At 45.9% G+C, this 17,654-nt stretch overlaps 1 protein-coding gene across 3 annotated transcripts in view; it reads left to right on the plus strand.

Annotated features, from left to right (window-relative positions):
* The window catches only part of GPM6B (glycoprotein M6B), a 146,455-nt gene that overhangs the window by 21,022 nt on the left and 107,779 nt on the right, over positions 1-17,654 (plus strand). The window contains exon 1 of one of the 3 annotated variants that reach the window (XM_081809166.1): positions 4,963-5,023. The exons of the other annotated variants lie outside the window; for them this stretch is intronic. Coding sequence (XP_081665292.1) covers positions 4,978-5,023 — 46 coding nt within the window. The 5' untranslated portion in view covers positions 4,963-4,977. Of the gene's footprint in view, positions 1-4,962; positions 5,024-17,654 lie in introns of those variants that run through there. 3 annotated transcript variants of the gene reach the window in all.

Genomic DNA, 17,654 nt, shown 5'->3' on the forward strand with positions numbered 1-17,654 from the left:
AACATTCGATTAACACATTTTGTATATGTATTATATACTTAAAGTCAGCTAGAGAAAAGAACATGTTACTAAGAAAATCATAAGAGAATACATTTAGAGTACTGCATTTATAAAAAAAAAAAAAAAATCTGCATATAAGTGGACTCCTGCAGTTCAAACTCATGTTCAAGGATCAACTATATTACTGTTTCATATACAAAGAGTATAAGGTGCCATCACATGTTTTTTGTTACAAATGATGTTTTCGGTTTGCTGGTATTTTCTTTGTTTTTTTAACCTCTTTGCAACATGTTGCTGTACCCGAATATAAATATTCCACATTGTCGCTTCTTTTTTTTTTTTTAAAGATTTTATTTATTTATTTGACAGAGAGAGACACAGCGAGAGAGGGAACACAAGCAGGGGGAGTGGGAGAGGGAGAAGCAGGCTTCCCGCCGAGCAGGGAGCCCAATGCGGGGCTCGATCCCAGGACTCCGGGATCATGACCCGAGCTGAAGGCAGACGCCCAACCGACTGAGCCACCCAGGCACCCCCACATTGTCGCTTCTTAATGCTTCCGTTGTCCTGCATAAATTAAGCCCATTTGGAGACTAAATTACTTAGCATGGCATTTTCAAGGTTGGTTCTTTGATATTTTAGCTGTATAATTGGTTCTTCCTAAAAGAAATTAATGAGCTTGATGTCAATACTGAGAAATTCTAAGAGCAGCCTCTCTTTCGGTGATATTTACGTTTGTATCTCTCTAGTTCTGTAGATTGTCATACCCCACAGGTGGTTAGTATCCTTTGTCAGTGGGCAATTTGACTGAGTGAGGAGGGTAACGTCAAGACCCAGAGCTCAGAATGCCACACTGTGTTGGGCCAGGGTTGAATCCCTGGTTTCCTTGTGGATAAAGGGAAATGTACACTAGCTCAGTGGTTCTCAAACCCAGCTGCACTCTGGAACCACCTAGGGAGCTTTAAAAATGCGGATGCCTACATCCTACCCCCAGAGATTCTGATGTGATGGACTTTTTTAAGCTCCATCAGTGATTCTAACGAGCAGCCAGGGTTGAAAACCACTGGGCCAGCCTCTGCCTGGTGAGATGCAGTGGACGCTTTTTGAAGTGTGGCCCAAATGTTGCTGGTTCATGAACCACACCACCCTGGATGGAGGTAGCTGCTGGATTTTCACAGGGTCCTGTCTAGGTCCTCCTTTTTATCAGTGATCTGGGTCAGATCCGTGGACGATGCAGTTAGGCTGGAAGGAGAGGGTAAATGTTAGGTGACAGATGCCAAAGACATTACTGACAAGTTAGAGGGAAGGATGGGTGAATCTAAGGGGTAGTCAAAGAGGAAGGAATTTGAAGCTTTTTAGTTACTCTAAATCAAGCCAAGTGAACATGTATAGGACGTGGGAAGCTTAGACTAACAGCTGGGCATAAGTTTCGGTTGGCTTACAGCTGCAGTGATTGGAGGTATGTACTTGGAAACCCTTCCTATGTTTGAATCCTGCTCCACTGTTTCCTCCTGGGTGATCTGGAACATGTCCCTTAGCTTCCCTGGGCTTCAGTCTTCACCACGTCAAAGGACACATAAAAGGCACCTACCTAATTCCGTTATCGTGACAATTAACTGCAATGATGTATGTGTACTGCGAGCACACCTCCTGGCCCATAGTAAGTGCTCAGTAAGTACACGATGAGCACCAAATTGATCTTCGTTGTCATCCACATGATGAGTCTGCCCAAAGAGCCAGCAGGGCTGGCCACTAAAGTATCTGGACAAAAGTATCTGGGCTGGGGCGCCTGGGTGGCTCAGTTGGTTAGGCGACTGCCTTCGGCTCAGGTCATGGTCCTGGAGTCCCGGGATCGAGTCCCGCGTCGGGCTCCCTGCTCAGCGGGGAGTCTGCTTCTCCCTCTGACCCTCCCCCCTCTCATGTGCTCTCTCTCATTCTCGCTCTCTCAAATAAATAAATAAATCTTTAAAAAAAAAAAAAGTATCTGGGCTGGGGCTTGTTATTAATCTTGACAAATACCCCATACTAATAGAAGACATTAATTAATACTAGGGGAAACTGGGTGTGGGGTATATGGGAGCTCTGTACTATTTTCACAATAACTCTGTATATCTAAAACTGTTCTAAAATAAAAAGTTGGTTTAAAAAAGGTATTGCCACAGTGGTGTTGCCTTGTTAAACGGGAATGAGATTTATTTATTTTTCAACGCACATTTGTGTGCCAACTCTGTGCTCAGTAAATGGGAAGTTTATCCCTTTCATAAAGAACCAGGATGTTTTTGTTTTAAATATTTCTGGAGCAGAGATTTCTGAGATCTCTTTTCCATATGTATGGGGAACCAAATTTGGTCCATTTAAAATTTTTGTTTGTTTTGAAAGAATTTTGGAGAAATGTTGTAAAAATAGTACAGAGTTCCTGTACATCATTCCCCAAGCTTCCCCCTGCATTAGTAGCCTACACAGCCCGAGGACGATGATCAAAACCAGGAAATGAACATTGGCACGCTGCTGTTAACTTAAACCACGGCGTCCGTTGGGGTTCCACGAGTTTCTCCTCTGATGCCATTTTTCTGTTGCAGATCCGGTTCGGGATCCCATGTGGCAGTGAATTATGACATCTCCTTAGTCTCCTCTCATTGGTGCCAGTGCCTCAGTTTCTCCTCGTCTCTCGTGACCTGTACTCTTTTGAAGCGAACCGGTCATAAACCTTGTAGGGTATCCCTCAACTCGGGTTTTTTTGGTTTTTTTTTTTTAAGATTTTATTTATTTATTTGATAAAGAGAGACACAGTGAGAGAGGGAACACAAGCAGGGGGGAGTGGGAGAGGGAGAAGCAGGCTTCCCGCGGAGCAGGGAGCCCGATGCGGGGCTCGATCCCAGGACCCCGGGATCGTGACCTGAGCCAAAGGCAGACGCTTAACCCACTGAGCCACCCAGGCACCCCGTCAGCTCGGGTTTGTCTGATGTTCTCTCCCTATTGGCTTGAGGTTGCACACTTTGGGAAAAATAGCACGGGATGTCTGAGGTCGTTGCCCTTGTGGTGTGTTCGGTCCGAGGACGCGTGATTGATTTTTATAAGTTTCTTTGATAATGGCCACCACTCATGTGCCATGTTACAATATAAGAATGAGCCAGGAGGATTTATGCCCGAGCATGAAAGTGGTTTCAAATAGCTGGGCTTTCTCGGTGTAATTTTCATAATTTTCTCTCTTTAGTCTCATTTGTACTCTCAATGATGCCTTCTCACCATTTTCAGAGTTCTGCCACTAATCCTGGTTGATACAGCAGATAATCAAGCTGTTAAAATTGTATGTAAAGTAAAAATGAATAGGGTATACATCGAAACTTGAGAGGGTCCCCTGAAAATGAAGTACACGAAAGTTAATAGGTATTCTTTGAAGCCATCCCCCCGCCCCCGCTAACTTTCAAAAGGAAGCGCAGTGTTTAAATAGTCCGTTTTAAAGTTAGACAAACCTGGATTTGAATCTAACTTTACATGGTTAGGAGTCATTTTTGAAGTCCGGCAAACCTGGGTTTAAATCCTGGTATTGCCCTTCACTAACAAGCTATTCAGCTTCTCCAGGCCACAGTCCCCACACCCAAAAGCGTCCCCTGGGTTGTCGTGAAGAGTCAAATGAGAAGATGTAAGGCATGTGCCAGGCACTGTGTCTGGACATGGCAGGTGCCCAGTAAACACCAGATGCCACTTTGATATTATCAGGGCTTTTGTGACCTCTCAAGAGTTGACAGAACATGGAAAGGTAAACAACTAGCTTTATGTCCTAATTAATCGGCAAGTGGGTTGTAGAACTAAAGCAGACCAAAAAAAAAAAAAAACAAAAAAAACCCCACACCTCTTTGGTACATTTGTGCCCTCAAATTTAAGTGCAGTTAGATCATTTTCAAGTTAGCAGTCTTACTGTTATGACCATTGTTCCAGAATCTTCCTGGGAATGACTATAAAACACAAAAGAGCGTCTTTTCCAGAACTACCACATAACTTACTAATAAAAGGATGACCTACTGAGATTAGCTTATTAAAATTGTTCCGTGGCATTAGTTTGGGGAGTAATGTGATCATAGAAAATAATTTTTTTTAAAGATTTTATTTATTTATTTGAGAGAGTGAGCGAGAAAGAGAGCACAAGCAGGGGGAGCAGCAAAGGGAGAGGGAGAAGCAGACTTCCCGCTGAGCAGGGAGCCCCATGCGGGACTTGATCCCGGGATCCTCGGGATCATGACCTGAGCTAAAGGCAGACGCTTCACCGACTGAGCCACCCAGATGCCCCCACAGAAGATAATTTATGAACTTGGGTGGTGATTTTCTGTCCCAACAGCTACTCTGTTCTTAGAAGTACTAGATATTTCTAATGGATTTAATCCTAAAATTGTGAACAACAGTAGGTTGCACATTTCTTCAAAGAAAAAAATCCCATAAAAATGCTGGGTTTGCTCTATTTCTAGGAAGGTGGGGTCTCGTTAGTTGGAAAATATGAGAATTCTATCACGGTGCGGTATAGCCATTGAGTTTAAAATTTCATGTAATCATAAAGCGTTATTTCAAACAAAAAAAATCTATAGCTTAGCTCTATGAAAAATGGTTTATGTTTTAATACGTATCAAATCTTCAAAACATGGTGGCCCACAGAATCAATTTAAGCTCTTGCCCCGCTCTCCGCACTCCCCCCCCCCCCGCCCCCGCAATAGGAACATGGTGTCCTAGAAACGGCCAGGCTTCTACTAGGTTCCATTTTAGGCCTGAGCCTCCAAAATGGGCCTTTAGAATTAAATTTGGCTATTAGCCCAGATTTACTCAAATTTTTAACAAGCGCTGCTTTGTCTTTCAGCATCCCCCCCTCCCAAGTCCCCAACTTCGTAACAAGTTAGGAGGCCCTCAAACAAAAAACAAAAGCAGCTGCTAGAGAGAAAACCCAGTGAAAGGGGGGTGAGGAAAAATAGTTCTGCCGCAGCAGCTGCTCGAATGCTCCAAAGAGGAAGCCCTCGCTTTGCATGTGCTCGCTCTAAAGGTTTTGAGGGTTGATAGATGTTCTTTATCGGGGGAGAGGTGAAGTGAAGGGTGCGCGTGCGAAGCTGGTGGGAGAATGCAGCAGGGAGCCCATGCGAGCGCGGGGAGACTCGTGACTCTCGAATGAGCCCGGCCCCTGCTTCCCTTCAGAATTTCCACCTGTTGTGCGGGGAGTCCGCGTCCGGATGAATTCAGAGGTTTGCTTTGTTCTCTCTGGTCCTGTCCCCTGGCCTCCCGAACGGAGGACAGAGCTGGCTCAGGCCGGGTCTTCTTCCATCCAAGCTTTATTAGAGGTCTTTAAGCTGAGAACAGAGCAACGCTACACGTGGTACAGAGCCGGGCAAACGGGGGTGGGGATGGGGGTGGGGGGCCGCAGGCTAGAACCGCAGGTTTGGCATTTTACAAGAGAGCCCGGTCTGACGGGTAATTTTATCATGGTATTTAGGAGGTATTCCATTGGCAGTCTGAAAAGCTCGGAAGAGCCAAGACCGATTCTTAGTAGAGCCACATTTGAGTGCAGGGTGATGTGGCTTTCTAAAGGCCATCGCACCCCCTTGCAGCAACACACACCTGGACTTTTCCTGAAGGCAGAAGCGTGCCCGGGCTGCAGGAAGCCGATTCTGGCCTCATGCGCTCTCGGGCCCCGAGGCGAGCTTCTTGTGCAGGGAGCTCCTGCTGTCTTAAGTCGCAGGGAGATCCTCAGGCCTTGAGGATGGATGAGGCATTAGGCGCTGGCCTGGTCAAGTCTTAAGGATCTGCTTGGAATCTTTGCTCCCCCCCTGCCACCCCCAGAATCTCAGGCCTGAGTGGTGGCTGGTGCCAGACAGAGAATTCCCGGCTCACTGAGTCTGTCTAACACAGGGATCAGCCAACTGTTTCCACAAAGAGCCAGATAGTAAATGACTGTCGCAACTACTCAACTGTGCCATCGTAGTGCAAAAACAGCACTAGACGATATGGAAACGAATGGGTGTGACCGTGCGCCGATAAAACTTTATTTACAAGGACAGGCGGCAGGCGGGATGTGGCCTTCGTGCTAGAGCTTGCTGACCCCCGGTCCAAAGCAGGGGCTTCTAAAGGGCTCCACATGCCTCCAAGGGGTCCCTGGGGACAGAACGCAGAAGGAATTGGAAGAGGAAAAAATTACATCCTTATTTTCACTAACCTCCAATGAAAACTTAGCATTTGTGTTCTTACGAATGTGGGCAACAAGTCACAGTGACTTTAGCAGTTCCTGTGACTTTGTCATTAATAGAAACCCTGGGTCTATTCATATTTCATTTTAGTTGTGGCAGAGACCGCAAAATACTGTAACAGCCATCACTCCTTTGGAATCGTGTATTACGCCCTCCCCAGCATTTATAAAGGACATGCTTACTACAGAAGCATATACAATTACGTTATGTGATTACGTATATTTTATATGTATTTAAAATTTTTAAATTTTAACAGATGTACTTCAGTTCGTTTTCTTCCAAATCCTCTGTGTTTTATTTCATGCAGTCAGCACATTATTCTGAGAAGGGTGTCCAGAGGGTTGAGTCGAGGGCCAAGGGGACAGCAGCTCGGTCCCGCGGCTGTGTTGTCTCAGACGCCTGCTTGTCAGGTGACGCTGTCCCTCTGCTCCCGGCCGCTGCGGGGCGCTCATCTCCTGCTCTGCCCCGGATGCTCCGTTCTTCCCACATCCGTGGCCCGCCCGGCCTTCAGACGCAGACACAGACACTCAACGTCTGGCTCCGCCTCGTGGTTGGGTTGTATTCGTTTGTTTGTTTATGGCCTGGCCCTAGCGAGACAGTCCCTTCTGAGATCCAATGGGTCCATGATGCCTTTTGGGAAGGAACCACTTCTCCCAGCCCTTGGAGAACCCTACACAGAGTAACGTGCAGTTAAATGATGGTGACCTTGTTCCTTCCTGACCACGCCAGAGACTCCCTGCCCGGAGCCTGGCCCTGCAAATGATAATTTGCAAAATGATAACGCACACAAGCCTAGGGGTGAGATGCTCACATTTCTATTCTGCTAACGGCCTGCTTTGGGCAAATGCTTGTATTTATTCTCCCTGAGCTTCAATTTCCTCATCGTAATTGGGCATTGTACTTACCTGACTCTAAGAAAAGTGCCTGGCGGGGTGCCTGGTGCCTGGCAAATGTTCAGTAACCGGCAGGTAGGATTTGCCTTGGCTGGTTGGTAGCTGGGTACTTGGAGTTAGTCTGGCCCTGTGAATCACAGCGATGCCTTGAAATCCTAGGTGGAAGACCAAGGAATGGAGGTGTCTGGGGCCTGGATTCAAGGGACTTTCCCCTTGCAGAGTACCATGGGCAGTGATAGTCCAGAAGAGGACTCCTTGGACAGAGTGGCCATGACAAAGAACATGAAAGCAAATCTGTCCCATCCAGTGATTCCTTAATGAGGTCCCCTTTGGTGAGCTTTGACCCTGACACCCATAACAGGTTGTTGGTGGTCATTTCTGGGAAATACTGTCCAGCCCCAGAGAGCCCTGGGATGGTTCTAGCATCATCACCTGATGTAGAGCCAAACTGTGGGCATACCCAGTAATCCCCAACCGGGTGCCCTCACTTGAGCCTCCTTCCATCTCCGTGGAGCCTGATCCTTCGTATTTTGTCCATGTGACTGGGTCATGTGAGCCTTCTGTAGATCACCGTGTGGCGCTGCAGCTCATCTACTTAGGGTGGGGAGGGGGGCACCAGAAACTGTCTTTGGAAGCGTCAAGCCTGTCTGGATAAAGAGATTGGCTTGGCATTTGGGTGTGAGTGTGGATCATGAACCCTGACTAGGGTGGGTGACAGAAGCCTGAGGTTCTTCTGGCTTCCTTACGATTTTCTGCTAGCTTTGGGGCAGCTCTTTCAGGTGGGAGCTTTTGGGGCTGAGCAGAAGGAGTGCTGGACTAAGGGTCGAAGACCTAGGTTGTAGCCCCATGACTTCTCCTGAGTACCTCATGATCTTGGGCAAGCCATTTACCTCTGTGTGCGTAAGTGACCTCATCAAAAGTGGAGTCGTACCCTCCCTGAGGAGGGAATGAAGCAATGCTTAGACGTCATTTTGTGGGCAAGCCTTTGTATTACAATGGGGGAAGCGTTCTGTCTCTAGCTTAGAGTGGCTGAAACGGTCGAGTGAGATAATCATCGTAAATGCTAAAATTAATTAAATGCACATTGATGGAATCACATGTAGTAACCAATTGAGGGGAAATATTTATGTATTTAGACCTGGAGTCTTTCCTACCTGTTTTTTGAAGGTACCTGTTGTCAGAAAGGAGTAATTATTAGATAGGATCCAATTCGTATTTCTACCGTGAAGGGTATGCGTTACGGAAGATTCTGCTGCAGGGATGGTGGACCAGGGAAAACATGCCCTTGGATTCCTGTCCCATATAGTCAACTAGTTTTCTGTCTCCACTAATAGCCTAATGATCGTAGAGGAACTTTGAACTCAGACCAACAAGTGATAAGTCTTGATACTAGAAGTTTATACTTTGTCACCTTTTGCTTCTATGTGACACTTAGCAATTCTTTTTTAAATCAAACTTAAAATCAGAGGTCACTTAATTGATTTGTAATGGGAAATAAAATCAGTAGGCAGACTTTGGCCTTGAAAGCATCTCTTCATTAGTTGGGAAAGCTTTCTGGGGTCTGAATTTCAGTAATCAGTTGAGTGGAGGGTAGTGGTAAGGAGAATTCGTTGAGGTCACAGCCGAGTTCTTGTGCTCTGTGTCCATTTTCAGGAACAAGTGCATGTTCTCTGCTCCAGAGACAGATTTGAATGTGGAATCCCCAAAACGAGCAAGCCAAATTCTTTGGATTTTGCAGCGCTGACCCTGTGTGTCTGGCAGGACTTCGGGAACAAGAGGTCCTTATTCCTGGCAGGACTAGGGCAGAGTGAAACCATGTCAGATGCTCTGAAACTCCCTCAAACGCCAAAAACGCCATGGCAGGAGGAATGATTGAGCAAGAAGAATTTTTATGGACTCAGGAAGTGGGACATTCTAGACTGTGTAACCCAAGAAACAAGGGAGAGACGAACGCTAGTAAAATCTTGAGGGAGGAAATGAAATTCTCTCCGGGTCACTAAGAAGCTGCCGCTTTCCCCCATGCCTTACTGTGTCTATAAACTACCTTAGTGTTTGGGGTGTTTATTTTCTGTTTCCTCTGTATGTTTTTTAAGAGACTTTATTTATTTATTTGAGAGAGAGAGAGCAGGGGGACGGGCGGAGGGAGAGGGACAATTGGACTCCCTGCTGAGTGTGGAGCTTGATGCGGGGCTCCATCCCACTTGATCCCACGACCCTGAGATCACAACCCGAGCCAAAACCAAGAGTTGGATGCTTAACTGACTGAGCCACACAGGTGCCCCTCCCCTGCATTTTTATAGCCATCTCAATGACCACTGTATGCCAAGTCAGTAGAATAAAGGATGTTTTCCACATGGTGCTCCTTAACTCTTGGAAAGATAAGGATTATGCTTCCTTCATGATTGCGTGTCAGTCTGTAACCAGATTTACATTCAACTGATATTTCTCAAGCACCGGCATAGGTAATTTCCAGATCTGTTGATCTCATCTGCTCCTCAAAGCAACCTTAGCTTCGAGGTAGGATAATGGGGTCCAGAGAGGTGAAGGGTCACAGAAGGGTTTGCATACAGACTCCCCTCTGTGAATCTAGAGCCGTCTTCACAGCTGCCTCCCATGTTCAGCACATGGTGTTACTTATGTGAGCTCTTGAACTCTGGAAACTCCAGAATGATATGAAACGCTATTACTTGGAAGCATTGTCAGACAAAAAACGGGCTAGACATCTCTGGAGGCTTCCGACTATAACTGATGGATCTGAATTAAAACATCTTTCAGAAGAAGGATCCCTTATTTTCACACATTGAAGATTAAGAAGTTAAGCAGTCTCAAATATGGTCCGATCAGCTGTCTCCTGTTGGAAACCACAAATGTGTTCCCATGAGATTGATCTGTTAGGGAACAACAATAATTGGAATTGCATATTTGCTTATGTGCCCCTTTCTCCTGGTGAAACACGAGGTAAAAGCAGAAAACCATCCCTTTCTGACCCGAGCAGAGCTGGAATGCACAGAACACACACAAGCGCACAGCTCCTCCTTTGAGCTCCCTCGGCTCACCCTGCGCATTAGGAGCCACGCCCACCCACCCCCCCCCGTGCCCGAGGTTACAACCCCCCCCCCATTTCAGGTCCCCTCCCTCCACCCCTGTACTGCAACCCTCGGAGGCCTGCTCCATCAGCAAACTTCAGGTTTTTATTCAAGGTGAAGTAAAATACTCATAGTTGTATTTCTTTTTTTCTTTCTTTCTTTTTTTTGGGGGAGAGGTTGGGGGTGGAGAGAGAGAGAGAGAGAGGCAGGCAGGGAGGGGCAGAGAGAGAATCCCAGGCAGGCTCCATGTGGAGCCTGAGGTGGGGAATTGATGTCATGACCGTGAGATCACAACCTGAGCTGAAATCAAGGGTCAGCCACTTAACTGACTGAGCCACCCAGGTGCCCCATACTTAGAGTTGTATTTCTTTATCCTTCAATGTGTGTAACATGATACTACATTTTTTTTTTAAGATTTTATTTATTTATTTGACAGAGAGAGACACAGCGAGAGAGGGAACACAAGCAGGGGGAGTGGGAGAGGGAGAAGCAGGCTCCCTGCGGAGCAGGGAGCCGGATGTGGGGCTCGATCCCAGGACCCTGGGATCATGACCTGAGCCGAAGGCAGACGCTTAACTGACTGAGCCACCCAGGTGCCCCGATACTACCATTTTTATTGGGTTTCTATCTTTTTTTAATATGTGTCACTGATGATGCTTTTGAGTGTTGCATCCCTAAGCGCATTTTCCCCATAAGCTCTGTGTCACTTGGGAAAAACGTGGTGCTTTCCTCTGGCCTGGGTGTGTGAACCTTTGGTATTTAACCTTCTATGTGACTTGACCCAATCGAGTAAGTTGTTTTGCAGCTGAAAATATAATACTATATACTAAAGTTCTATTTTTATTTGGAATCCAATAAGAAGGGATAGATTTCTTTGCCAAAAACACCCAAATTAACAACATTGAAAAATCTTACAGCTGGAGAGGATGATTAAACAGGAAAATGTTTATTAATGCCAGGTCGCGTTGGACATCTTATGATAATCGCTGCATGTCATCCTCATGGCAACCTGCTCAGGTCGTCAGGAAGTAAGGCTTGGAGGCTGAGAGATTGCCCAAGGTCCCTACAGCCTGGCAGTGACCGCTGAGGGCTGGCCGCGTGGTCCCTACGCTGTTCCCTGTCCCTGAGCCTCATGCTTCCTGCCGGGTCTCATGCTTTTCCGGCTTCTGCCACAGGAAGTACTAGCAAGTTCCTGCGTGTTTTCCGACAGTCTGGTTACCCAAGACAACTACATTGGGGTCTTAGAAAACTTTGACTTTTAAGAGATCATTTTTTTTTTTGTAAAGATTTTATTTATTTATTTGACAGAGAGAGAGAGGGAACACAAGCAGGGGGAGTGGGAGAGGGAGAAGCAGGCTTTCCGCTGAGCAGGGAGCCCGATGCGGGGATCAGGACCTGAGCCGAAGGCAGACGCTTAACTACTGAGCCACCCAGGCGCCCCCAATTATTTTCAATAAATAGATCTGCTTTTGAAATTAATAAGAGACTAAGAACAATATACTTGAGTTTGTGGGGGATGAGTGCTATTGTTGGGTTGTGTTTCCTTTTATCTTGTGAGTAAGCCTGGCGGGGAAGTATACAGTTAGTGACCGAGACACCGAGCTAATCCCCATGCAAGAGCGGGGCCGAAGGGCCAGGGCATGATTCCCACCTGCTCAGTTTCTTTCCTTCCCCCCCCCTCTCTCTCCCTCTCCCTTTCTCCCCCTCTCTCTTTCTCCTTCTCTCACATCTAGCCAGAAACAAATGGAAAGAAATCAACCGTTGAGTAATAAGTGACTCTGGGGTGTCAGCCATATTTGGCACCTTTAGTTATACATCGTCGTCTTTATATAAGATCCTGCACGATGGAGTTCAAGCTAGGGTAATAGATGAGTGCTCTTGAGACTTTAACGTGCATCAGCATCAGCCATGGATCTTGTTACAATACAGATTCTGAATCGGCAGAGCAGAGGCAGGGCCTGGGAATCTGCATTTCTGAAGGCTCCCTGATGCTGCTGGTCCTGGGGCCACGCTTTGAGCAGCAATATCCTAAGGGAACGCAAAGGCAGTTATAAAGGGGCTTCAGCGTATTCTCAGAACTGCAGGAAGTCTAAATCGGTGGTTCTCAGCTGGGGATGATTTGTTCCGCAGGGGCCATTTGAGAGTGTCACATCTCAGGGTGGTGGGTAGAACCCAGGGAGATCTGCTAAACCTCTTACCGCGCACAGGACTGCCCCCACCGCAAAGAATGATCTGGCCCCAGGGGTCAGCAGTGCCTAAATAGGAAACCCTTGCCTAAAGGAAACTGCACACTCCCCTCCAGTAAGGCAGCACAGTCTCCTACAAATCATAGATTTGTATCTGTCAATACATCTCATAGGTTAACATGGGGAAGGACGTTCCAACGGTGGTCTGATCTGAAGAAATGCAGTTAAGTAGATTAAAGGAAAACACTGGGAATGATGGGCTCTCCAGGTCCGTGTGGCAGGAGACGCCGCCGGTGGAAGGGTGTGATGGCCTGCACCTGGTGGACTGTGTGGGCTGCCGCCACTGTTTATTGGAGTATGATGCGAGGGAGGCCATCTGGACATTTTTGGGACAGACTTGGGACATTCCTTTGGCTTCTTGAATATGACTTGCAGCTGGGTAGGAAAGTGGTGCAGTGTTATGATCCACAGATGGAAGACTCTTTAACAACAGACATAATTCACTGTGGAAGATTTTCCTCTTGAGAGAGAAGCAAGTACATATTGATGCCTGGATGGGATGTGCATGTGGCAGCATCTGGACTTTCATTTTTTTAAAGATTTATTTATTCATTTGAGAGAGAGCACACATGAGCAGGGGGAGAGGGGGAGAGGGGGAGAGAATCTCGAGCAGACTCCATGCTGAGCGTGGAGCCTGATGCGGGGCTCGATCTCAGGACCCTGAGCCCACGACCAGAGCTGAAACGAAGAGTCGGACGCTTCGGTGACTGTGCCAACCAGGTGCCCCTGGATTTTTATTTTTATTTTTAAAGATTTTATTTATTTGACAGAGAGAGACACAGCAAGAGAGGGAACACAAGCAGAGGGAGGGGGAGAGCTAGAAGCAGGCTTCCCGCTGAACAGGCAGCCCGATGCGGGGCTCGATCCCAGGACCCCGAGATCATGACCTGAGCCGAAGGCAGACGCTTAACGACTGAGCCACCCAGGCGCCCCGCCCCTGGATTTTTAAATGGAGTAATATAATCAGGTTGTATTTGAATCATTTAAAACAACAAGAGCGAGAGATAAAGGTAGCTCATGTGAGAATGGATTATCTGAAAGTTCTTTTCTGTCAAGTGTAATTTTCCATTTGGGTTCAAAGAATTTTAATATATGCAGTGTGCTCCTGCAAGGTGTTTGTAAGTTTACTCTAACTAGGGTCTTTCTTGGACGATGACATGCTAGTCAGCTCATGTGAACTGAATAATGCCAATCCACTCGGAGGAGGGAGGCAAGGTTTGTTGGGTCATTTAAGATGATTTTAAAACTTGTTGACCCTGAAGAAGAGAATCATGTCTGAAAAATACAATGTGTACAAATCCTAAAGCCAGTGGAATTTTATAGACTGAGCTTAGCTGTTGGGCAAGAATTGTTGAGCCTCCGTGTTGTATCTACTTAAGAAAATCCAGACGTTTTCCTGCAAGTAAAAACATGTCTGCTGAACAGTTGACTTCGTCATCTGGAATAAATGTTCCTTATTTTTTGTTCCCACTCGTAGAATCAAGTTAATCAGCTGAACCATCACAATTTCTCTTGTTTAATTTTTAAAATGCTAGACTACCCTATTGTCTGCCTGTCTCTGTATAATTCCTTTGTTAGACTGAACCATATGAAATTGCCAACACGTAATCACTTTTTTTTGCGGCAGAATCGGCAGTCGCATATGGTTCAGTGTAATATTTAGTAATGTATTTTAAGTCTTGTGTTAAAAATAGCTTATAGAAGCACAAAGAGCACTAATATGTAGGTATGATGTGTGTGATTCTGAATAGCTGGCTCAGCCTGTTGTGTGTTTCATCTCTCTTTACACTAGTAACACCTTTTGCTTTGGGGTGGCACTTGAAACTTCACAATCCGTGAGTCACCGTGTTTCATTCTGTTATTTTCCGGGCATATAGAGGTCTCATTTCTCTTAACTTTTAAAGTGATGATCTCCTTATCTTCTAGCTATGTATGTTTTTTAAATTCTTGTTCATAAGCTCTATATTTAAGATTAGGAAAAAAAAAAACCCTAATCGTATCTCAGCATTTCTGTTCCATCAACTGGACACTAATATCTCAAGATATTGACGGCTATTCCTGGAGGGAAAATGGGGATTTTAAGGTCACAGAAATTTCTGGAACACTGAGATTTAAAAAGTTGGTTTGCTGCTAATCTTCTAAAGTCCATTACTAATTTCCATGATAGGGATATAAATTGTATCATTTTTTGAAGATAATTGTGGAATACATATTACCATCTCTTGGAACTTGCAGTCCTCAATATACAGTCTGGAAAATCCTGTTCCATGCTAGTCACTTTCCAGAAAAGTTTGTTACTAATTGGCTACGATTTTGTCCCCCCAGATGATACGGTTGTTTTTTTTTTCCCCCTGCTTTTGCTCTGTTCCAAAATACACATGGGCTTGACCGAAGAATTTTGCTAAAGGAATATTATTCTCCTCTTGGGAAATGAAAGCAGCATGTTTCAACACAAGTTTAGAAATCTTAAAACAACTAAAAATGAAAAAAAAAGTACCAGATTATATGAGGTTCTGCAGAAATTCGATTTGCAAGTTCAACAGTGGCCATTGTCCATGCTTTTACTGTGGGGCAGGGTCAGAGCAGGGAGATGCTAAGGAGCTTACTGGCCCCTCTGGGCTGTTGCGATTATGTGGGTATATTTAGAAGCTGTAAAGAAAGCAGAGCGCATAAGCCAAGTTACCCCAAGTGCACACTCTCAAATTAAGATCTCCCATTACGGGAAAAATCCCCAAAAGAAAATATTTGCATGGCAAGTAACAATGAGCTCTTTTCTCACCAAAATGATGTTGTAACATTTCAGGGAAAGCAGTGACTGCAACTTGCTTACTGTTATCCTTTATGTCTCCGAGGGCTGAGAGGTTGTCAGAGAGGATGGGGTGGGCGGGGGGGGGGGGGGCGGGGATGTATGGGAGGCCGGCTTTGGCTCTCTGCTTATATAAACCTCCACATTTTAGCAAATTTATATGTTATTTCTTTCAAAGAGGTTAAAAGCAGCAGACTTCTTTTGCTGCAGAAGCAAGCTATAAAATATAAAATGGTTCCATAGCAAATCACCTTCCAGAAGAGAACCCAACATTATATTTCTGACCAACTGTTTGATCTGCTGTGTTATTTATTCTCATGAGGTTTTACGAATTTTTTGGTTGGACGTAAATAATTGGTGGCAAATGGATGTCTGAAGCTATGATTTAGTTTGTAGCAGAAAGTTACAGTAAGATAGCTCAGTCTATGTTTCAGCTATTTCGGACGAGTATGTAAATTGGGAATATTAATTTCTAACCATAAGACAAATGAAATAGATGCTTAAGATCCATGGATGAAAAGAACTGCCTTCTACAAACTCACATAGATCAAGTTTGGGTGGAAATTGCATGAAACCACCTTTCACCGTCTAGGTTGTCTGATACGCTTTAAATCTTTAAAAAAAAAAGATTTTATTTTTATTTATTTGAGAGAGAGAGACACAGCGAGAGAGGGAACACAAGCAGGGGGAGTGGGAGAGGGAGAAGCAGGCCTCCCACTGAGCAGGGAGCCCGATGCGGGGCTCGATCCCAGGACCCTGGGATCATGACCCTGAGCCGAAGGCAGACACCCAACGACTGAGCCACCCAGGCGCCCCAGCATAGTTTTTTTTCCCCCAAGTCTTTTGGTGCTGGAGTTGGGGGTTTGGGGAGGACGGGTTCTGTGTCATTCATGCGGTGACTGATGCACACTCATTTAATCTGTGGGCTTGCGTAAAGGCTTAGTGGGCAGAGATGTTTTTGGGTCACCTGGAGGGGATCAGAGTGGCCAGGCTTTGCTTCTTTGTCTCCACTAGGCGCTGTGGAAACGGTGTCCCCTGAGATGTCCCAGAGTGAGAACCCTTCCCCAAGCGACAGTGAGTTTCAGTCTTGGAACCAGCTTTGCTTACCCCTGGGGACGATCCAGGCCCTGTGCCAGCAAGTTCTCCCCTGAGGACTGGAGAGACGGAATGCCCTGCAGGGTAGCAGCCTGTTACTCTAGATCTCCAGGCGTGTTTAAGACCCCAGGGAGAGGAGGAGAGAGACCTCCGGCAGAGTACCGCCTCCCCGCACGGAAGGCAAACGCCCCTCTTGTGCAGCGTCCTAATGACAAAGGCGTATGTGCGCTGTGCTCTGTCACCCTCGGCGGGGGCAGTAAAGCAGCTCTGGGCAACATGGCCATGTGCAGACTTGGGGGATTCCGGTTCGTGGGTGAAAGTAAAGACACCAGCTAGTAGGTGGCTTCTGGGGTCTAAGCCTTTACTTGCAGAGTATTAAAAACCTTTGGCTCTCCAGGGACAGTAACCAAAGCACACAGCGCTTGGTGATCCTGGATTTCCTTCTGTCTGCCTGCCTCTTTGGCCATTAGGTCAAATGCGACCACTGCTTTTCATTTGGATCGGCCCTCAGACACAGAGCAGAGCAAAGAAGGGAAATTGAGGCTAGTACATTCTGTAAATCGTCATCAACTCCAGTTATGTGTTGGTCAGAGAGAAGGGGGAAGACAGTATTTGGCAGAAAGAATTTTGTTTTGTTGTGGATTCTGTCCATGTGGCCACCATGGGGTCCCACACTAGCTGGTAACTCAATTTCAGCAGGGAAATCTGGTTATTTGAGAAACTCAGATAATGACAAATAAGCCTTTCAGTTGGAATTCTTAGGTACAAGATCCCGAGGATCTTTGAGACCATGTTTAAGAAATGCTACATTTAGAGTGAAAATCTGTAACTTGGTAGAAGTTATGATACACACACCTGCCAACTCAGGTATGTAATTTGGGGATCAAATCTGGTTAGAAAATGGCCATCTGGATCAGCAGTTGGCAAACTCTGGCCCATGGACCAAATCTGGCCTGCCACCTGGTTTTGAATGGCTTGCAGGTTGAGAATGGTTTTTATATTTTTAGGTGGTTGAAAGAAAAAAAGAATACTATTTCATGATCTGTGTGAACTGTATGAAATTCACATTTTAGTAACTAAAGTTTCGTTGTGACACAGCCGGGCCCATTCGTTTTCCTGTCCTCTGTGGCTGTTTTTGTGCTCTGGTTGTTGGGACAAGCCGCATGTGGCCTGTGAAACCTCGAGTATTTACTGTCTGGCTCTTTACCAAAGGAGCTCACTGACCCCTGATTTAAGCAATCCAGATTATGCTTGCGTGAAGTTTGGTTAGATAACCTTCCAAATGAAATCTCGGTAGTTACAGTTGCTTA

The sequence above is a fragment of the Leptonychotes weddellii genome, chromosome X (assembly GCF_054177405.1).
Source record: "Leptonychotes weddellii isolate Sample4059 chromosome X, ASM5417740v2, whole genome shotgun sequence".
Taxonomy (NCBI): domain Eukaryota; kingdom Metazoa; phylum Chordata; class Mammalia; order Carnivora; family Phocidae; genus Leptonychotes; species Leptonychotes weddellii.